Source organism: Indicator indicator, chromosome 11, assembly GCF_027791375.1.
Source record: "Indicator indicator isolate 239-I01 chromosome 11, UM_Iind_1.1, whole genome shotgun sequence".
Classification (NCBI taxonomy): domain Eukaryota; kingdom Metazoa; phylum Chordata; class Aves; order Piciformes; family Indicatoridae; genus Indicator; species Indicator indicator.
This window is the reverse complement of record NC_072020.1, coordinates 26,577,912-26,600,240: the sequence shown is the minus strand read 5'-3', so window position 1 is coordinate 26,600,240 and position 22,329 is coordinate 26,577,912. Positions and strand designations below refer to the sequence as shown.

The 22,329-nt window shown below is 41.6% G+C and overlaps 1 protein-coding gene across 1 annotated transcript; it reads left to right on the top strand.

Moving 5' to 3' along the window:
* Nucleotides 1-877: 877 nt before the first annotated feature.
* Nucleotides 878-21,446, top strand: GSDME (gasdermin E). The gene is made up of 9 exons (XM_054385058.1): nucleotides 878-1,088; nucleotides 1,771-1,963; nucleotides 10,325-10,496; nucleotides 11,498-11,618; nucleotides 17,230-17,418; nucleotides 18,371-18,498; nucleotides 18,610-18,796; nucleotides 20,329-20,402; nucleotides 21,216-21,446. Exons 1-9 carry the CDS (start codon nucleotides 878-880, stop codon nucleotides 21,444-21,446), a joined length of 1,506 nt encoding a protein of 501 aa, XP_054241033.1.
* Nucleotides 21,447-22,329: the final 883 nt, after the last annotated feature.

The window sequence follows — 22,329 nt, the reverse complement described above, 5'->3', positions numbered from 1 at the left end:
CAGTTGCAAATAACATATGTTCAGTTTAGCAGTAATTATGCTAATGGAAAACAGCAAATTGGAAAATATTGAAGGTAAAAAGGTTCAGAAAGAAAAAAATAATTGGGACTTTTCAGGGGCGTAGTTCAAACCGAAAACTTAGTCACTAAGATGCCAGCATAAATATTTATCACTTTTTATAGAATAATTGTTATCATCCATAAAGATGTTTACTCATTGCTAAAAAGGTAAGATAATTCATGTGAATAATACCCAGTTGCCTTGTATGGAGTAAGATAACTTTTTATGATAGGTAATAAAAGAAGGATTCTGCAGGGAGGCAGAAATCCTCTGCCATTGCACCAGGGCTCTCCTCATCCCAGCCAGTCTCTGCGAGGTGCTCATTAGTGGATTCTTTTTCTTGGAGTTTCAGGTAAGCTGAGTAAGTTTTTTCCTCCCTAACAGGTTAATTACATGCGGGTATTCTTTGAAGGAGGTTTTCAGCTATGGACAGGACTATTTGTTTTCTCACACATTTATTTTCTTTCTTCATTATCTGCGTGATCATAAATGCCATGTGTTGTTATTATTGTAGCGTTTAAGCCTTGCATATCATGTTTGCAATGCATCATTCTTTGCTTATTCACTGTTGCTTATTTAAAATTTTAACTAAATTTTTTTCATATGTTACTGTGAAAAGCGTTTTACTTTGGGATAAGTGAGCTGTCATGATTCCCAGTGCAGAGTAGAGAATATGAGGTGAAAACACTTGCTATTCCTGTGGTAATACCAGTACAATAAAGAACTTTCTAAAAGTGACACTGTAAATATTTATACTTTGCAACTTTATTTGTTGAAAACCAGATATATTCTTTCAGGCTCTAATCAATTCCCCAAGATGTTTGCAAAAGCAACAAAGAATTTTGTGAGAGAAACTGACAGTGGAGGTGACCTGATCCCTGTCTCCCATTTGAGTGCTTCAGACAAGCTTCAGCTTCTGGGCTTAGTTACAAAGAGGAAGAGATTCTGGTGCTGGCAGAAGCCCAAGTATCATTTCTTGGCAGTCACCCTGAGTGATGTGCTTACTGAAGACAAACCGATAAAACCAGGTAAAGCACAATTATTGCAGATAAAACGAATGCAAAGCCTAATCTTTTTTGTTATTATTGTCAATCATATTACTGGAGGGCTTCTTTCAGAGGAGTGCTTTAAGGTATTCTCCATTCATGAAAATGAGATGACTGGATCTTTTCTCACTTGACCATTCATTTAACTAAAATCAGTAATAATAAATGTTTGTTTAAAAAAAAAAAGTTTTGCCTAAATAGACTACTGAAATTGAGTGCTGAAGATCATCAAGCCATACAGTCCTGCTGTTTACTAACAGTGCTGTCTCAGTTGGATGCTTCCATTGGTTTTCAGTGAACTGTGGGACAGCCCTGTAAGGAAATATGTCAGTATAATGGTGAAGTATTAACCCTGTTGTACAAGCAGATCTGCTTTGCAGTTTTTCATTGTGGCTGAAATGTTTTAATCATTCTTTATAAATCTTCCGTAGCATCTGAGCTCAGCATTTCAGTCACCAAATGCGTTCCTAAAGTGCACAATATAAAAGATAGTGGAGCAAAGATGATGAAAGCGCAGAAGTAGAAGAGTTGCAGAGCTGTAAATCTCATGAGTGTTTTTTGCCTTGACTAGCTTGTCATATTTTCTGTAAGTTTCTGTTTCTCCAATCTCTTCAGAACCATTTCAGCACTTCACAGGTAGAAATTACTTCTATTGCTTTCCTAGTCATTGTGGAGTCCGACTTTGCGAAATACGTGGGGAGGTTTGAAGATTTTGTTCAAGGAAGTATTGAAGCTTCATTTGGGAAGATCAGCCTAGGAGCTGGAGGGAAGGGCTATGTGGAAAACCAGTCCTCATTTGGAAACCTGAGGAAGCAGGAGATTGACTTGCAGCAGCTTATGAAAGATGTCAAGGACAGGTATGTTTTTAATGTGGGCATTGTAACAGCCAGGAAAGATGACTTAGCTTGAAAGAATCGGGCTGTGCCCACTGTGCAATTGATAATGCAGTGTTGCCATAGTTTGAGAATTTTACTGTTATTATCTGTCATTTTCAGGTGATAAATCATAATACACAAAAATAAAAGTGTCTGGATTTTGAAAGCTTGATGGTCAGACCTTTCCCTTTAATTTTAAAAATGTTTCTCTTCAATTTTCTCTTATGTATTTGCATGAATGTTACCACGTGAAACAAGAGCTAAGTCCTCCCTTCTTTGGGGCACTGTACTGAAGTAACAATATGGAAAGAAAATTGATTGGATTCTCTGTGTTACTAGGGCATATGCTATGGAAACTGAATTCAGAACTACTATTATTCTTGTAAGCGGGCTTTATAATGTTTTTTTGTGTATGAGGAACTGTGCAAGAAAATTGGATTATTTGGAGTTGAAGGAATAGCAAAGTGAGCAAGCATGGTCACTGCATCTTCTGCTAGTTGAACAAAATAGAGCAATAGATCTAGAAACTCACTGGCATGGACTGTAGTAGCGGAGGTGAGCTATACTCGTAGTTTTACAACATGTGTAATGCTTCCTTTACTGCTCTGAAATTGGATTTGTTTAATCTTGTAATAACACAGCAGTGGACCAAAGCCTACTTGGCAACTAGCTGACAAGTCAGGGGTCTACCATGTATTGCAACTCCTGACACGTGGTTCCTTTGTGACAGCAGTGTACCTGAGATCTATAGATATAGGTGATGTAATGCATTTTAATAGCGTTTGCTGATGCTCTGAAGATAAAGGAGATAGGCTTTTGTTATCAGTGCAAAAGGCATCAGAAGCAGTGCTTTAGATAGACTGATGTTCTAGAAATGATCAGTTCTTTGTTTTCATAGGAACTAATGGCTGCCTTTCTTTTAATTGTGAGCGTTCACAAGTCAACAAATGCATTTTATTAAGTTTGGAATAATGGAATCATCTACCCAGGGAGGTGACAGTCTCCCCAACATTAGACTCTTTAAAGGTTCAGCTGGACAGGGTGTTGGGCCACCTTGTCTAGGTGTTTTTACCAAGAAACATTGGACTAGATGATCCTTGAGGTTCCTTTCAACCTGGTATTGTGACAGTAAGACACCTTGCTATCTTTGTACTAAATGCCTTATGAAAAGCAGAAAATCCTGGGCCTGCAAAATTGGTATGCATCTAGTATCAGAAAAATACTGTCAGTCAAGATTTAGAATCTTGTTTCTAAGACTAGGTAGGGTCCTGTAGCAAACCAGACTAAAGCAACTTCTGTTTAGATCAGTAGGCTTTTACTTAGTCTTCTGCAGCAAGTTACCCACTCTGTCAAACAAATCCTCTCCTCGCCGATCAGCACGTCTTGGGATTCTAATCCTGAATGTAAATCAATGTTTAGAAATATATTTTTTTAAGCATGAAAATCAGTAGCTCTACACCTATCTGGTTGGAACTGTAAATGAGGTTAATATATGTGCCACTTTATACAAGGAGCTAGTTCATAGTTCATAGAAAAGATTCTTATAGCTTGTTAAGGCCTCAGATGCAAAGTGTATAATTGATAACCGGTTGACTGGATATCAAGCAAGACTTTTGCTCCTGCCAGGTCATGGAAAATTGTGAAAATGGCAGAATCTTTAGCACAGCATTGAGGCTCATTGGAAATTGTGGCAGTCCTTATAAATGAAAATTCAGTTACTCATTCATAAATATTCAGTGATCTACGAGGGATTGTGTCCAGCTTCTATCCTTTGTCTTGTTTATGGAGCATTGTGGGAATTCAAGAGCTCACCATACAGGAGTGCTGCTATCTACAAGTTAGTGGGTTTTGGATACAAAGCATTGTGGTACTATGAGGATGTTTGTCTGTCAGTCCTTGTGAGGTGAGAGTCAGCTAAGTGTTCCTGATTTCCTCTGATGGCATACGTTGCTTGTGCTTGTTTGATCAGTTATTGCTTTGTTCATTATTTCAGTACATAAAGCCTAGTTATGCTGCATTTAAAAATGTTGTATTAATCTGGTTAAGTCAAAATAGCAGCAAACTCTAAAAGAGGTCAAAGCCAATGTGTCTTCTGAACTAAGTCATATAAGTCTTCAAGGTTCAGCAAGCTGGAAGTGCTGAGTGGCAGCAAATCAGTTCCCTGTCCCTTCACACATGAACCTTCTGAAAGAGAATCCTACTGATCTTTTAATTAGATTCCAGGTGCTGCATTGACTCTCTTTTTCTGGAAAGGGATGATGGCTGAAGGATGAGGGATGAGATCCTTCCTGACTTGCAGGAGCAGTGATGCACTTACTAACATAATATGCAATTTATTAAATGGTTCTTCTAGCAACAAAAACTCAGTGTATTTTATCTTGAATTATTCTTGCTTTTTATATTACTTTGTGCTTTCAGAGTTTTCTAACAGACTGATTTCAGGTCAGAGTCCTGTGCCTTTAACACAGTGATACTGCTATGGATTTAGGAGTACATTTCATCTTCTATTTTGAGGCTTTCAATACCGTCTGCCGTAAGATCTCATAGAGAAGCTGATGGGCTGGGTGAGCAGATGGTGAGGTGGATTGAAAAATGGCTAAATGGCTGGGCTCAGAGCTTATTGATGAGTGGTACAATGTCTAGTTAGTGGCCCAGGGGACAATACAGAGTCCAGTCTTATTTAGCATCTTCATTAGTCATCTGGGTGATCATCCAGTTTGCTGATGACACAGAGCTGGGAGGTGTGGCTGACAACATGCAGAGCCCTGTGCTGCTATCCAGGGGGACATCAACAGGCCAGTCTGGTGGCAACAGTAGTTCAAGGAAGGGAAGTGCAAAGCTCTGCACATGGAACAACCCCAGGAACCAGTAAATGCTGTGGGCTGACCAGCTGGAAAGCAGGTAGCAGAAAATAACCCGGGGTCTTGGTGGACACTGAGATGGACATGAATCAGCAATGTGCTCTTATTGCAAAGGCAGCAAAGGGTGCTCTGGACTGCATGAGGAGAGGAGTATTGCCAACAGGCTGGGGAAGGTGATTCTTCCTCTCTTCTCAGCACTGGTGAGGTCACACCTGGAGTATCATGTAGTATTCTGGGCTCCCCAATACAAGGGAGAGATGAGTACACTGTAGATAGTTTAGTGAAGGGCCAAAACGATCGTAAATCAAGTGGAGCACCTCAACATTTGGCTAAAGCTTGAGAGATGGGACTGCTCAGCCTGGAGAAGAGAACCCTAGGGGAGATCTTAATAAGGTATAAAAATACCTGAAGGGTGGATGCAAAGATGATGAAACCAGGATTTTTTCACTGGTTGGTGCCTAGTTGCCGAACAGGAAGCAGTGAGCACAAACTGGAACACAGGAGACTCAGGAAAGATTTTTTTGCTGTGAGGGTGACTAAGGACTGGCACAAGTTGCCCAATGAGGTTGTGGAGTCTCCCTCCTTGGAGACATGATCACAGGCAGCCTGCTCTAGGTGGCACTGCTCAAGCAGGATGGTTGGACTAGGCGACCTTTCAATCTCAGCCATTCTGTATACTCCCCTCAGGGAAAAAAATTAGGAGGAGGTTATAATCTCTCTAGTTCTCATTGGTTAACAGATTTGCTGGTTTGTTTTTGCTCTCGCTATGGTGAAATCACTTAGGTGATTGAAATAGGAGCTCTGAAGAACTGTGACAGCAGAGAGAAAGAAGTAGGACCAAGTGGCAGCAGTCAGTCAGTTCACATCAGCTGCAGAAAAATGCACCTGTCAGACTCCCATCATTTCATGGGAACGATTCCTAACTGTGATTAGCATATTAGTAAAAACAGGTGTTTGTAGCTTGATTGAAAGATATTTTTACAATATTGCCTATTGCACTTTAATTGCACTTTCATTGCTTCAACTGTTGTCCATGCTGAGACAGAAATAGGTGCCTATTGCTGATCCAAGTGAAGTGGAAATTCACTCTGATCTCTTACCTGTTCTTTGAAACTCCTTAAGCATTTGTGTGCATGGGGAGAAAATCATTTAGGTTTTTATCATGAGGGCTACATGGGTTATATGAAGTCACAGAATATTATGAAACAGGAGGATGCCATTTAGAAAATAGAGGCCCTGTCTGTCACTTGTACTCTCAGAAGTCTCTGGTCTTCTTGGGAAAGATGTTCTATGAAGTAATTGTCAGGTTATTCTGTAGGGAAAATTGTGAAATGCTATCAATGAGCTGACTGAAGCTGCTGACTGTGTTCCAGTCTGACTGCAAGAAGTAGGTCAGAGGTTATATTTGAAACGAATTAACAAAAGAAATATTATGTGTCTCCGCTTGGTGAATCGTGGCAGAGTGTGGGCTGGTGGATTTTTTTGCTCCATGGCACTCATCTGGAGGTCTCTATTAGAGAAGGAACAAAGCTAGGTGAAGGCTGTCTCTGCAGCAAGCAGCATTGATGTGGAAGACATCAGACTACTGCATGTTATAAATGAAGTGGAGGAGACTGAACAAGCTGAGGGATTCTGGCTGAGCAGTATGAGAGATTTTTGAAGTCAGTCATGTGGATCTTATGGAATAAGTTGCATTTGGGTGAGCCCATGAGAGGGACACCTAAGTCTGTACAGCTGTGAGAGGAGCTGTGGTCAGATGACATTGCCCAGTGCAGGACTGAAAAAATTTTTCACTCATGGGTAGTTTGGACTAGAGAAAATCTGTGCAGGCAGCTGACAGTGCTGAATTCAGTGTGAGGATGGAGAGTAATTGCATCAGTAACCAGTTCTTTGGGTATTCATAGTAAATTGAGAAACATGTAGCTTTGAGGATTTGTGGAGTGGGTTACTGAGAGGAATAGAGAGGATATGAAGGAAACATGGTCCTAGCCTCACTCCTTTGTGGAAGGTGTTGTCAGAGGTCCTGCACCTGCAGGGAAGGAAGACCCTTAGTCTCAGCTGTGGGATTTAGAGCAGACTCCTGCTCTCTTAACTGCGAGAGCCTGCAATCTTCTGTCTGTTTTCTCCTGCCTTCCATTGGTTTCTGCTTTTCTTCTTTTCTGCTTCCAATCTGCAGCAAATTGCCTTTGTGTCTCTATGTCTCCACTGTTTTCCTCATGTAAGAAGAAAAAATCGAATAAAAATGAAGGAAACCTTTACATTACAGGTGAATGTTTAATCCAATTAAATGTGGAGAGAGTGAGACCAAAACTCAAGGAAATTCTTTTCTGTTCATGTTTGACCTACAGAGTTTCCAGCACAGTAAGTCGTTGACCTTAGGGAGATTATTCAGGCAGAACAAACAATCAAACAAAACCCCATAACCCTTCTCTTTTAAATTCTTTGTTTCAAGAGGGTTATACTCTGTGTTCATAATGGGACTTAGCAAACCAGCATCTCCTTGTCTTTTATGTAGGGTTGCTTCTGAGTACTTGGGCTCAGCTTCCCAAGGTGAGAAGGATTATAGTGATGTAGTATGGGTGATGGTGAAAGAGCTGGTAAGAGTGATGAAGGTTGTAGTATAGAAACAGGCTCTGAAACGTGGTCTGTACAATAAAAAAATGCAATGCAGTTGGTGTGCTTGCATGCACATGTTCTTAGGGGTTTAGCTCAGCCACCTCTTGTTGTTCAGATCTATTCTTGATACTCAGTGTTAGGCCAGCAGATGAGTTCATCTCTTGCACCAATACACTCACAGATTCAGTGACCATTGCCCTCAATACTTAGAGCTCTGCTTGTCAAACTTTAACCCTGTTGCATTTTGCTCTTGATGACTATTCTCAATGATGATTTAGATAAGCAGGGTATTTGCTTACCTCAAGTTGTCTCCTCCAAGTTGCTGAGAACAGCAGAATGTTTTGCCTTCCACAGGCTGCACCCCAGTAATGACTTGTGATGTGTGCACACACCCCTCTAGAGTGGTGAGGGGCTTTATAATAGAAAGTTCAGTGCCAGAAGTCTAGAGGAGCACATTTAACTGTGCTGTCCTAAAAGAAAAGGTATTTGTTGCTGTTGGTAAGGGTATGTGTTTTAAAGCTCTGAATGTGATGTTCACTGAACTGAGTGAGGAGGCCATTTCTGCCAGCTTTACAGTTGAACACATCCCACTGAAGTCGCTTCAATCTTGGGGCTGAGGCTGTGGCCATGTCTCTGACTCTCAATACAGCTTTGTGCTGAGGACTCCAAGTCACCTCTGAGACACAGTGCCTGCAGGGAGCTCTACATCATGGACTGAAGCAAGTAGTTCTGTGCCCCTATGGTGTTTGTGTCACTGCATAGCTCCAGTGCTACCTCAGAAATTTCTTCACTGCACCCCTTTTCAAGTTTACCTGTGTATTCTGACTCGCACTCTGCCACTCTGCTTTTGAACCTCAAACTCAGCAGTGTGAGGGGATCTGATCCAGAGCAAAATACTGTAGACAGGAGGAAGAGTCTCTTGAATTCTTTTGTTCATTCATGCAGAGTTGAAATCATATTCTGTATGCTTCTTGTTCAGAAACAGCCAATCTCTATTTAATCAGTATTTTTCTAGCTTTGCTTGTTTTACGTTTGCTCTAATTTTGGGGGATATCCTGTCAGTTTGTCATCCCCTAAAGCAGATAAAAAGCACATTTTGTGATAGCAAATGATAAATTGCTTTTGTGCTTCTTCATGGTATTTCTTCTAATGTGCCTTCTTAGGTTGAGTGCTAAAACTGCAAGTTCCTAATGCATTAATTTGTATTTTCAGCATTCTTAGCACACCTCTTCAGATTCATAAATAATTATTGTGAAGTACACGAGAGGCTTAATGGTCTATTCATGTGATAACTAATAGTTCGGATTTGGCAGGCACTTCTAAGAGCAGCAGTGCTTGTGATTGCTTGACATGTCTTCAATTTTTGTTTAATCCAAAGATTCATTGCATTCCAAGCATAAATCATGGCTTTGCACCAAAAGGGAAAAAAAAAAGTTATATTAATAATCTCAGGAATGTTTGGGGATGCTTTTCTAGTGGCTGTGGCATTGCTTCAGAGGGATTTTCTTCCCCTTGTTTAAACAATCAACTTTAAGGTTTTTGGACAGTTCATTCCAACTGATTGAACTTTCATATAAGCATGTAACTCTCCAAAGATCAAAAATTGCCTCAGGATATTTTTAATTTAATAAAGAACTGAGCTGACTTCAGACTTACACAGACTGCATAAATCCAAAACTCAGAATCTAATAAATCTAAAACTTTTTAATTAAAAGTGGAGATATCTCTATTTAAGTGAAGTCAGACATGTCTTTCTGTCATATTTTTGGGGATTTGCCATTTAGCCCCACGAATAACCATTTACAGTAGAAGAGAGGAGAAAAGACTGAAGTAACATAAGCAAGGGATAGCAATCTTTTAATTTTCCAGTGGTGGTTGCCTGAAGCTGTCCTAGTCCAGGATGGCTCTGAAGATCAGTGTTTGGGCACAAAGAAGCCCCATGCCTCCTTCCCCTGTTGAGAAGCACCTGGTGGCACACCTTCAGCAGGCAGAAGGAGGTACAAAGACAGGGGTGACAGGATTGGATGGTGACAAGGAGATAAATGAGACCGAGTATGGCCAGATGGGACAAAGATACGTTGAATGAGAAAGAGAGGGAAGAAATGGAGTTTGCCCTGGTCAAAGAGAGAAAACCCAGGGCTGTTGTGAGGAGAAGAGGGGCTTCATTACAAAGAGAGAAACTAACCAGAGTGGAAGTTTCCTTGCTATGTATTGTCCAACTTCCAGCAGCTTGACTGTAGCTTTGTCTAAGCAGAACTTTGTGATGTGTATGTAGCTAACACTATTGTATTAGATGCTTATTAGGTATTATGCTATTGTAGGTATTTTTATTGTGTGTGTGCTTCCATAATGTAGGTAGTAGTGTGCTAGACTGCAGGGGGTTCATAATCTGGACCAGGAGCACAGGTCTTGTTCTCCCTGGTAACTTTTTTGGTTGAAGTCATTCTTTTGAGTGAAGACTGCAGGATATGACCCATTGACTTACTGATATTGTTTGTGCTAATGTGAGACTCTGAAGAAAATAATCTGGTGTCCCCTGCCATGGCCATGTTAATATCCGTGTGAGGTTGTGGTAGCAGAGAATTCAGTCTGGTGTCTAGGAGCCTGGCTGGTTGTTTTTGTGTTACACTGAAAGCTTGAAGTTTTCTTTAGTTCTCCCTTGACTCTGTGTGTGTGTGTGTGTATAAATAGCCAAACAACTGCTATTTTTGCTCAGAATCAAGAATTCAATAGATGTGTTGGGACTTACTGTGAAATAACAAAAGAGGACATAATAATTTTGAGGAGACTGCTCATGCCGTTGTTATCTTTATAATAAAAGTTTCTTCAGACAATTAAGAAAATGTTTGGGGTTTTTCTTTTTCAGAACAATAAATCTAAGCAGTAGTTTACTGCAACAAGTAATAGAAAGGAAACGTGAAGTCCTGTGCATCTTGAGAGAAAAGATAATAACAACTCAGAAGTGTACCATCTCTGAACATATCCAGACAGAAGAAAAAATCAGCGGTGTTGTGGGATGCACGACAAAAACAGTAAAGGTGAAAGTCATTAAAAATCTGCAGGGAATATAAATTTGCATACTGTCTGAGAAGAAATTGTAATTTCTCCAAATAGACTTTAGAGTATTTTTCATGCTTCCCTTGGCATGTTGAACTGACTGCACTGCTTAGCTGTGAAACTTCAGGAAGATAAAATGTTTTTGTTTTTTTTTATAATGTTGCCTTACTGGCAAAAGATGCCATCTTTTAGTGTGAGCCAGGATTGGGGTTTCCATCAATGCTGTCAAATTGAGAGTCATTTTCTATGTAGCTTCCTGTCTACAGCAGAACATAAACTGAATTGTTATTGAGTGAAAGTTGAAGAGCAGAATGAATTGCTGAAGCAAATTTATTTGAAAAACCAAGCGATTATCCAACAAAAAATTTTGCAGGGTCTACTGAGTTGCGGTATTTATTGAGAAGCTATTTGGTTTTGATCATGAGAGTCGAGATTAGCTGCATTGTGAGGATATCTGAACAATTGCCTATGAATTGGGAAGGAATAACCAAAGTCAAAACATTGTAAGGTGGTGGGTTTTTTTTTTTTGTTTAAAAGCTGCAGATGAATCACTTCTGTGTACAGGGTGTCTCCAGTAGCAGAAATCTAGGAGTTGCAGTTCAGTAACCCTCTGCTGAGTGCCACCTTCCCAGTACCAGTCTCCAGCTGGGCAAAAGGGGTGTCAGGATAGAAGAGGGCAGGACAGGATACTGAAATGAGTGCCCTCTTCCTAGTGACACAGCATTTTGTGTGTGGCGAAAGCTGCACCTGGAGCTCAACTTTTTACTAGGAGAAGGTAGGTAAGAGTTTGAAAGCTGCTTTGGTATTGTGCCTCTACCTCACTGCTCATCCAGTAATTTTCATAAATATCAAATGTAACTTGTGCTTTAGTTAGACATCATGGAGAATAAAGCACATTATATTTCTTCCCCTTAATTAATGCAGTGTTGAAGCTACATAATAGCTGAATCAGGTAAACGGTGAAAAAAAATTTGTCCTCTAGGTTTCAGTGAGTGAAGATGGAAGTGTGATGAAGGATTCTAGTGTGATCCTTGAAATTCCTCCTGCAACCACTATTGCCTATGGAGTAATTGATCTGTTTATAAAGCACAGTGGCCAGTTTGGTAAGTATAAAGATCATCTTACATGGCACACAGTTCAGCTGTGGACAGAGCTGCCTGTTGGACAATGATTTTTGTGTTTCCCTGTGTGTGAAGATGATGGTGGCTGTTGTTTGTGCTGTGAAATGCTGCTGTTCTGATTTGGTAATGCTTTTTCACTTGTTTGAATAAATCATCAAGTCAGAATAAATTGGGTTTCAGGAGGCAGCAGGTCATCTAGCTCAAGCTCCAGCTCAAGGCAGTTAGGTCAAGCTGCTCATATCCTTGGTTATTCAAGTTTTGATTGTCTCGATAGACAAAGGTTCCATCACCCCCCTGGGCAGACTGTTCTCATGTTTGACAGCCATCATGGTGAACCTGTTTAACCTTTATATCCAACTAGAGTTTCCCTTTCTTTTAATTTCTGGCTGTTGCTTTTTGTCCTATCATAATACAGAAGCATTTGGCTCTGTCTTCTCTTCCTGCTTCTGTTGGGTAGCTGCAGATAGCATTAAGGTTCTCCCTCAGCAGTATTTTCTCCAGGCTGGACATACCAGTCTCTCAGCCTCTTATCATACATGATGCTCTCAAGCCCCAGGGGTCTTGGTAGCTGTTTGCTGATTGCTCCAGTATGTGAATGTCTGTCTTGTACTGGGGAGTACAAAACTGGACACAGCACTCTGAATGCAGTCTCACAAACTGAAAGATCACTTTCATTGATCTGTTAGCCACACTCTTGTCCATGTGCAGCAAACCTCAAACCTGCATGGGCATGCTGCTGATCTCATTTGTTGTCTAGGTCTTTTTCTGCAATTTTGCTTCTAGCTAGCTGGCCCTTAGCCCATGCTGTTGCCTTCAGCTATTGACAGGGAGAGTGAACTGAATATAAATTGATGGTCAACTAGGAGTGTTTAGATGACATTCATGCTAAGAAAATAATTATTCATAAAATACAAGACTGCAATTTAAACACTTCTGTCTCTTCTACACTTGCATATATAGATTGTTCTTAGAACGGTTGCAGAAATGTCCTTGTCATGTTTTCTGGTCATGCTTTACTTACTTCAAGTTGAATACTTTCAGGTGCAAAGTTAAAAAAAAAAAGGTTGAAATTGGCTTTGTGGAGGAGTCGTAACCCTGCTCTGCAGTATTGCCTAGGGTTTTCTTTCTAGTCTATCCTCACTTAAACTCTCTGACCTAAAGGAGGTGTCAGGGAATGTTATGCAAGAAGGAAGGAAATCAGATGGACTGTGTAGAGATGGAAGTTGCAAAGAACTGATGTGGAAAGAAATAGGCAATTGAAGAAATAGTTGAAGTGCAGCTGAGATTTGAATACAATTCATTTGGATATGAAATGCAGGAGATGCTATCCATCATTCTCCTTTAACTGACTTCTGATATCAAGGAAATCTGTACATTCAGGAGTGTAAATAAATATTTTTTGCAGGTTACGTGATAGCTGAAATGTGGCATTGCTCTGACACAGACTGAACACAGATACAGCAGAGTGCATTGACTTAAGGGTTATAATAGAACTGTAATACAGAGAAATCAGGTGCAATTAAGGCTAACTGCACAGGTGTATAGCTGATAACTTACTGATGTGATTTCTAGCTGAAAATTCTTCTATTAGCTGATTACCCATGGGTCCTGTTAATGATTTATATTTCTCTGCTCTTTTTCCACTTCTGCTTTTTCCCACTTTTTTTTTTTCTTCTTTTGTTTATTTTAATTTGTTCTATCTTCCCTTGCCTGAGTGTCATTGAGAAAGTGAAATGGAGGAACTGGCAACAAAATTAGGGATATGCCAGCAAGACTAAGTATCACAGAATCAACCAGGCTGGAAAAGACCTCAGAGATCATCAAATCCAACCTATTATCTAATACCTACACCTCCTGACAACTAAACCATGGCTCCAAGTGCCACATCCAATCTTTTTTTGAACACCTTCAGGGATGGTGACTCTACCACCTCCCTAGGCAGCACATTACACTGATCAATTACTTTCTGTGAAGAACTTTCTCCTCACCTCCAGCCTAAACTTCCCCTGCACAGCTTGAGACTGTGTCCTCTTGTTCTGCCACTGCTTGTCTGGGAGAAGAGACCAACCCCCACCTGTCTACAACCTCCCTTCAGGTAGCTGTAGAGAGCAATAAAGTCACCTCTGAGCCTCCTCTTCTCAGGCTAAACACCCCCAGCTCCCTCAACCTCTCCTCACAGGGTTTGTGCTCCAGACCTCTCCCCAGCCTCATTGCCCTTCTCTGGACACCTTCAAGTGTCTCAATGTCCTTCTTAAATTGAGGAGCCCAGAACTGGACACAGTACTCGAGGTGTGGCCTAACCAGTGCTGAGCACAGGGCAGAATGACTTCCCTGCTCCTGCTGCCCACACTATTCCTGATCCAGGCCAGGATGCCATTGGCCTTCCTGGCCACCTGGGCACACTGCTGGCTGCTGTTCAGCTGCTGTCAACCAGTACCCCCAGGTCCCTTTCCACCTGGCTGCTCTCCAGCCACTCTGACCCCAGCCTGTAGCACTGACTCTCTGGGCCAAGCCCTCCAGCCTGTTCTTAACCCAGCACAAGCCATGGGCTGACAACTTGGCCAGGAGTTTGCTATGGGAGACGGTGTCAAAGGCCTTGCTGAAGTCCAGATAGACTACATCCACAGCCTGCCCCACATCCACCAGGCAGTCACCTGGTCATAAAAGGAGATCAGGTTGGTCTGGTATGGTAGAGCCTAACCTTCAACTTCTTAATGTCTGAGCAGTGATCAGAGTCTGTTTATGGAAATAAAATAGCCTTTGAAGTTAAATCCAGAGACTAATAGAGTCTTTTCATGTGAGACTGAAAATGACCAGTAGCAGGTGTCATGGTTAATGGGATTCTCTTCATAGATAATTACAGATTAAGGTTCATGTAAGCTGGAGTTCTTTTATTTCTTTTCCTTTACCACTGATAGTACTTCAGTTCTTCTGTAAGGAAGAATGATACATAAACTTCCTTGGATTGTTCTGGCTAATGTGACTGGACATGCTTGGACATTTTTCTAGATTAAAAAAAATAGAAAGACAAAAAGGTCTAATCCTTTTCTCATCCCTTTACCATAATGTTTCCCTGTAATCCTTCTGTTCTATTTCTACAGGTTAATTTTCCACCACATGTAAAAGCTGTCCCTGTTAAAGACATGGCAGTTTTGTGCCTGTAAAGTTTCCCTGCAAGCCCTCTTGTTCCTGCTTTACCAAACAGAAGCTATAGTAACACCTGGCTGACTCACTTTGTTCTGTTGTTTGCTGTATGTGTGTGATTTAACTCCTCTTAAATGTATGTAAATTAAACAATCCTGGTTTTTTTCAGCTTCTTCATGCAAAGGAGCCTCTTTGCCTTTGATTGTTTTCATTGATCCTTCTCCAGTTTTGTTCCTTTTTTGAGAATGTTTCTGAATAGCTAACAAGGTCTAACCAGTGTTGGAGGTTTGTCACTGATGGATGCATATGTATATTCTTTCATTCACTTGCTTTCCCTTCTCTTTTTACTTTTTTTAAGAGTATGGCAATTAATGAGATACAAAATGAAGAGTCCTAGTACTACAGAACTTTCAGTCCTGTATTTTCCTCTGAGTTGAATCCTCACAAGGTTTAGCAACGGGGTCTGTATCTCTTAAAACTTTTCACATGGTGCTATGCATGATTTCCCTTCCTAGCATCCCTCTGCCATAGGAGGGCAGGTGGTTTATTAGCACTGTCCTCCTCCTTCAGAGGTCCTGTGAAAGCCTCATTATTATCAATGAAAGCAACATGAGCATGCTGGCCTTGCAGTGCCTTAGCTGCTGTCTGGAGTCTTATTGCTTTGGGAGGTTCTTTAATTTGTGTTAATAGCTTTCTGCTCCTCTGTAGCTCCCTCTCCTCTGTGAAGGGTTATGCAGGCATAAAGGTCTCTGTCATCTTTCTTTCTTTGTGGCAGAGATTTCTTTGTCTGCTCTGCCTTTGAAAAAGCTTTTTGCTGATGGAGTGCTCTCTGTGCTTTCTCATCTGCTTTGAATGTCCTTAATTTGGTGAGACAGACTCTTACAACTGCAGGAAGGTTATATTTAGGTTTTGTGCCTGGTACATGTAAGCACTGTGCTTGATTAGTTGTTGTGGGTTTTTGCTTTGTTTTTTTTTTTTCCCCTTTGCTGTCAGGTATTACTTGAAAATCAAGTTTCTATTGCTAGCCTGTCTGCATTCTCCTTAGACCCACTGCAGTGTGCCAGGGAAACAGTTTTAAATCTTGCATCTGAGCAAATGAAAAATGACCAAAATATGCTTATATTCTGCACTCTTGGAGCACAATATTGGACACATGAGCACAGAATCACAGAATAGTAGGGGTTGAAAGAGACCTCTCTTCAGCCAGTCCATCCCTAATGCACATTCTCCTAGAATCAGGTTACACAGAGTGTCCAGAGGAGACTTCACAACCTCTTTGGGCAGCCTGTTCCAGTGCTCCATCACTATCTAAAAAAAGTAAAGTTGATGTGCCAGATTTTTCAGCATAACTCTTACAAAGGCTCCCTGTGTCCCTACCAGGAATCCTTCAGCTTTATCAAACTTGGGGGCATCAGTGTGGCAGGAAATGGTCAGTCTTGTTTGGGTGAGGTAGGCAGGTGCTCCTCATGAAGATGAGGCAGAGGAGGTGATCCAGTGTGTTATTTTCTCCATGAAGTTAGTGCCAAGAGACAGTAAATTGCAGAGTCATTCTGCCAGTGAAACATGCCTGGGTAAAATCTTTTAGAGACTTTGAAAAGCCTCCTATTTTCCACTTACCTGGAAAACTTGAGGAGGACTTGTGGCTTGGATGAGAAAGAGAAGCCTAACATTGTGGAGAGGCTGGTGCTGGTCTCTTCTCGCAAGTAATTAGTGACAGAATGAGAGGGAATGGCCTCAAGCTGTGACTGGGTGGGTTTAGACTGGACAGTAGGAAAAAAAATTTCACAGAAAGAGTGGTCAGGCATTGGAATGGCCTGCTCAGGGAGTTGGTTCAGTCACCAACCCTGGATGTGTTTAAAGGTTGTTTGGGTGTGGTGCTTGGGGATATGGTTTAGGGGTGAACCTTGTGGAGTAGGGTTCTCAGTTGGACTTGGTGATCCTGAGGGTCTTTTCCAACCTGAATGTTTCTGTGATTCAGTGATCAGTGCCACAACCTGGAGAAGCTCTGTAAGGGACTCTGACAGAGTTCTTGGGAATCTCAGAAGGTGCTGTCTTGTGTCTCCATCCTGAGTGGATTCTGTAGTCTGCATTACAGCAAATCTCTTGACTAGTAGAAGGGGTGAAGAATTGATACCTGCATCTCTTGTATGCAGCATTCAGGTTTGCAGTGTCAGGAGTTCTCATGTTACTTGTTGCCTTCAATTCACAAGAGCTGGGGTGACATTTTGAAGTTGGTGGATGCAGCATAGGACCTTTGTTTGTAGGCACTGTAGCAAACTTCAGAGCTGCAGCAGGGCTCGTTCATTCACGTAGAGCAGCTACTGGCATTCTTCCCACACAGAAGAGATGAGACATGGAGGAATCCTGTGTGAGAACACTAGATCGTGTAAGCTAGCATCTCATTCAGCAGTTGCTGAATTATTTTTTAAAATGTAATTTCTCATTACAGAATTCTGTCTGCTAGATGAACAGCAAGGAGGTTTTGAAAGAGAAGGCACAGAAGGCTCAACTTACCCCCATTCAGCACTATTCAAAGATGCTTCATTCCTCTATCAGCCAGATGCTGTTGATAATGAGGTGTACTCTGGGGCTAAAAACCTCATTCCCAGTGATGCTTCTCTAAGTGTGTTGAGACAAGGTATTACCAGGAATGGTCTATGTGATCACATTACAGCGAGTTAAGCAACGTGATAAGAGAAAATAATCCGGTCCAATAGTACATAAGAAATTATATTAGTTCATTTTAATAGGCTTTATCAGGAACTCTGGGGGGAATGCATTGAAAAAATAGAAAAAAATGTACTTCTGCAATAGGTATGTGCAGTGGACTGTTCCCTAGGAACATCCTGAATCCCTTTGTCATAAAGATGGAATGCTGTTTTTGGAATGTGGAAAAGCACAGTCCAACCTTCCAGCTGGCACTGTGGACTTGAAAGCTTATTTTCTTTTAACAGAGTGGTAATTTGATGTCATAATCATTTTGTTCTAGTATCACTGTGGAATTGTGGGGAAAGAAGTGCAGTGAACTCCCTTGTGATTCTCTTGTATGTATTGCAGTGGAGTCAGTATTGCAATCAAGAAGATACCTTTGTAATAAATCTTTTTAGGTCAGAGCTGAAGGGGTGTAATTCTTTGGTGCACCTGATGAAAGAAGATGGACAGTAACAATTCAGCATCACAACAGGAACTTTTAATTCTGTGTGTGGACTCACACCACTGACTTTGTAATTTCTATTAATCCACAGATCAAGGAGTAAGGTTATGAGCAGAGCTCTTCATTCTGCCTTATAAATGAACCTTGTCTGGAGATGAACTTTAAACTGAGAAACTTAATGTGTGGATAGTTCAGTTAACAATTAAAATACTGACTTCTTGGATTCTTAGAATTTTCATTGATGCTTTATTGGCTCATTAGAGAAATAAAATAGGATGTGTTCCAGCCTCGCATTATAACTTGTGCTGATGGAAATCAGGATGTCAGGATGTGGTGAAGAATGAGCTTACAAACTGCATAGAGAAAATGTTAACTGTTTCAACTGGCATTAGCATAGTAATGCTTAATTTTGCTTTTTACTGCTTTCTTGGGAAAGATTTGTTACGGTTGAAGACTCAGTTCCAGCCCTTTGTGAAGCTGCCGGAAGACAAGCAAAGAGCGTTATATAAAACCCTTTGTGAACTCTTGCTCCATGAAGAAATGGTAACTGCCCTTGAGGACATGGTAAGATGAAAAAACTTCTGCTTGCTTCTTAAAAAGTAATTGCCAGATAGACTGAACCTTCTCTTTTGCTTGAACTTTACTCTTTTCAAGAAGTTGTGCTTATTCTTCCAGTTGGACAATATCTGCACTGGAGGCAAGCCAGATCTGAAAGAGTTAAAGACTGCACAACAAGGAGACCTCCTTGACTTCTTGCAGCTCTTAGGGTGCAGCTTACAGAGTGAGCTGCTGTTGGAAAAATATCAGCCTCAGGATGAAGAACTCTTCTCAGCTGCTCACCTCCTCATCAGTGCTATCTCTGGTATGTTGTGAATGAAGAGAACACCCCTCCTTTTTTTTTTTTTTTTTTTTCCCCCATCTTCCTTTGAGGAGTTCCCTCTGTGTCAAAGTGTTTATGGCTCTTTTTGAGCAGTTGGTGCATGAATGTAATTTCTTCTGTTCCTTTTTATGGGTTTGCTATACCATGCTTAGCATCCCTAGCTGCAAATTAAATCCAACTCTCCCTCACTGACAGATTTTGCTTGGGAAATACACACTCCCCCAAGAATGCTCAATGCTGCTTTCTGCTTAGTGTGGGCATTACCATTTTGGCAAGGTAATTTCTGTTCTTATTGTGAACTGGAGTCCTTCCTGCCTAAATGCTGAGAATTACCAATTAGGTGTTGCCTTCAGTGCAGCAGCATTTACTGTTGAAGTGCAAAACTATATTTAACAGAGATTAATTTAATCTTTGTAGAGACGCTGCAGTTGGAGGGTTGTTTTGCAGCTGCTGAGACTAAACAAAAATGTCAAACAAATGCCATGTTCACAATCTACTTGGCACCACAGTGTTAATTAGAAGCTACCTGCAAAGTCCAAGACAGAATCCTTGGCATCTTTTTCTCCTTTCTTACATATACAACGTTTTCTGACACAAAGAGTATGAAGGGAAATCCAGTGTGGAATTGGTTAGATGTGGCACTGTGCAGCAAAATGTCAACGGCTGCATGTAGGCACAGTAGCCAGTAGGAAAGCTTAACTCATTTACAGGGATAGAGGAGAAATAGAAAACAGAAACCTGCTGATGTGGTACCACTTGTCAGATGCTATTAACAGCAGGTCACAGTTAATTGAGTGTGTTACATTATCTCCTGGCTCTGGACATAATGTCTGCTGCTAATGTCCAGGTGTAAATGTAGCTGGATCAAGAATCAAAAGCTGGTTTATGCTTGTTGCTTCTACTAGGAATTGCAGTCTTGAGTTAGAGTTGAAGGGCACCACAGGGATCATTTAGTCCATCTCCCTGCCCCTAAGCAGCCTCATCTATGTCATTCCTCTCAAACTGTGTTGCTGAAGTCAGCATCTCATATATATTTTGAGAGCAGAGGTTTTTGTTTTATTCAAGGCTTAAATCATTCATCCAGCTTGCAGGCTCAGAGTGAAACACTGGGGAGGTATTTGATGTGATGAGGAGAATGATGGGGAGGAAATCTTTCCTACAAGCTGCCACTTTTTCAAGGGCGGGGATAGTCAGTGTGAGGCTTGTACCCATTGCCTATCCTGTTTTATTCTGCACTCTGGGAAACAGACAGGAAAGGGCTGGATCAGCCTCCTCCAGATGTTCATCAGAGTTCCTGCAGCACCTGTACTCAGCACTGAATATCTTTGGTCTCTAGCATCCATTTCACAAGGTGCTATGCCTGCAGATGAGCCTCAGAAATGCAGCTCCATCTGTTTTTGCTCAGCAGGAGAAGCCTGTAGAGCGGTCACTGCTAGGAAAGTCCCATTTCCAGCAGCCAGCCTTGTGCAGTGTTCACTGGAAACAGCCTTTCCCTTCTCATGTTTCCTTCCCAGAGCTGTCTGATTACACTCTTGTCCTGCTGCGAGCCTGCTGTGATCTTCAAGTTGTTCCGGCATTGTGTTGTTTGGTGAGTAACCAGAATGTGACTGCAGCATGCAGGCCCCGGCAGCAGCAGGGGCTGTGCTCTGCCCTCTGGCCTTTCCACGTCAAGCTCCAGTGTGAATTTCAGCTGTGAGCTTTGCTTACGCAAGGGCAGAGCCTGCCAGTGGCAGCCGGTGGGGGTGATTTGCTGCAGGTGGATACACCAAGCTTCTGAAACCTTTCTGTGGCTGGGAGGCTTCATGGGCTGTGAAGGAAAGAAGATTGTACCTTGTTTGAATGTTAATGTATGGATAGTGTCACTAGTCCATGGTAAAGTCTCAGGAACAGTCATGCCCTGCCCTTGGGAAACAGAAATTTTGTTTTTATAGCAGCAGTGCTTGAGCCTTGGCAAAAATTCTGAAGATCCAGGACTCTGAGCCCATTCATTGTAACTGATGAAGAAATGGGGCAGGGCTGTTCTTAAAGGATTTTAAGCTCGCAGACAACAAAAAAATATTAAAAGCTTTTTACATACATATAGGGATGAGAGGAGCTTTACTGTTTGCTCAAAGAGTGAGAGTTCACTGTGATTTGCCATGAGGAAACTTGAACTGGGGGAAGGGACACAGTAGGAGAGATGTTTCTCCTGAAAGGGTGCCATAGACTTTTGGTTCTGGATGAGTATATCAGACTTGTCAAGGCTAATAGTAAAGGGAATCTTGTCCTTTTGCCACTGCCTTGTAAGCTCCCTGATGCTTCTGTAAGAAAAAAAAAAAAAAACCTGAGCTGTGTGATGGCAGGAACGGCTCTGCTTGGAAAACCTTTTTAATGCCTCTGTCTTTTCCTCTCTCACATACAGCCCAACGTTGCTTCAGCCGATGGCTCTGTGGCATTGAGCAGTCCTCCGGTGGCTACTCTCACCGACAGAGGAAGATTTGATGTCGTGCAGAGGCTGTTTGCTTCATCAAACATTAACTTGGAAATGACAGAGTCTTCTGTGAAAGCTGTAACTATGAAAGAACCTAGATTCATCCCTCTTGTTCTTTATGTTGCATTGTATGGATTTTATGCTTTAGGTGGAAGTGTGTAGGAGCCTTGCTGAGTATCCAGCTCTTGCTCTAGACTGTTCTTTCTTCTGTAGCTCAGCAGTATAGCGTTGGTGTGTTTGAGGTTGCAGCAGAGCCACTCAGACTTGCAGCAGTCCAGCCAGGGGCTGTGGAGGTCACAGTGGACTTGGCACACCTGGGGTGAGCACTTGGCACTCCCATCAGGTGTGCTACTGCTCTGCAGTGCCACTGAGCTATGTCTGCAGTAGAAAATACATAAATAAGGGATGAAGGGGAGGAATTAAAAAGATAAGTCGGGAACAGAAATTGAACATAGCTAATTCTGGTAGTTGTCAGATCTGCAGGGCAGTAGAAGCCTGATTGCTTGCATTAATATGCGTGGGAGAGAACTGCAAAGTACAAAGTGCTTTTTGTAAGGAAGCAAACAAGCAGGCTGTGGAAATCCAGGATTCTGCAAGACAGTAAATGTTCTGCTCTTTTAAGACTTGATGTGCAAAACGTCTTCACTCTGGAGTAAGTGGAATGGAGGACTCTTAAAGAGGTACTTGATTAGGGTTTCATTTATTAAGCTTTACAGATATGAACCCCTCACTGTCAGAAATACAGAACCCTCTTTTTCACAAACTAAGCCCACCTTAGGGATTTCTGCCTCTCTATAGCATTGCTGATTTCTAGTAAGTTTTTTGCTCACTGTAACAAGCCTCAGCTGTTTAAATTGTTTTTAGAGCGTTCTCTTCAGGTACAGTGGTGATTTTGGCATGCAGCTTAGCTAGTGGGTAGGAGTCCTGGGTTTAGTTTTCTGCTCTATTCCCACGTGGTCTTGAGCCCAAGGTCTCAAACACCTCATGTCAGTTAAGCCTTCCCTAGGCAAATGGACTTGTCAGTAAAGCACTGTGGTAGCTTTCC

Coding starts and splice junctions, on each gene's coding strand:
- GSDME (XM_054385058.1), top strand. CDS start 878: ATGTTTGCAAAAGCAACAAAGAATTTTGTGAGAGAAACTGACAGTGGA. Junction 1,089..1,770: donor AGACAAACCGATAAAACCAG/GTAAAGCACAAT, acceptor TTGCTTTCCTAG/TCATTGTGGAGTCCGACTTT. Junction 11,619..17,229: donor AAAGCACAGTGGCCAGTTTG/GTAAGTATAAAG, acceptor TTCTCATTACAG/AATTCTGTCTGCTAGATGAA.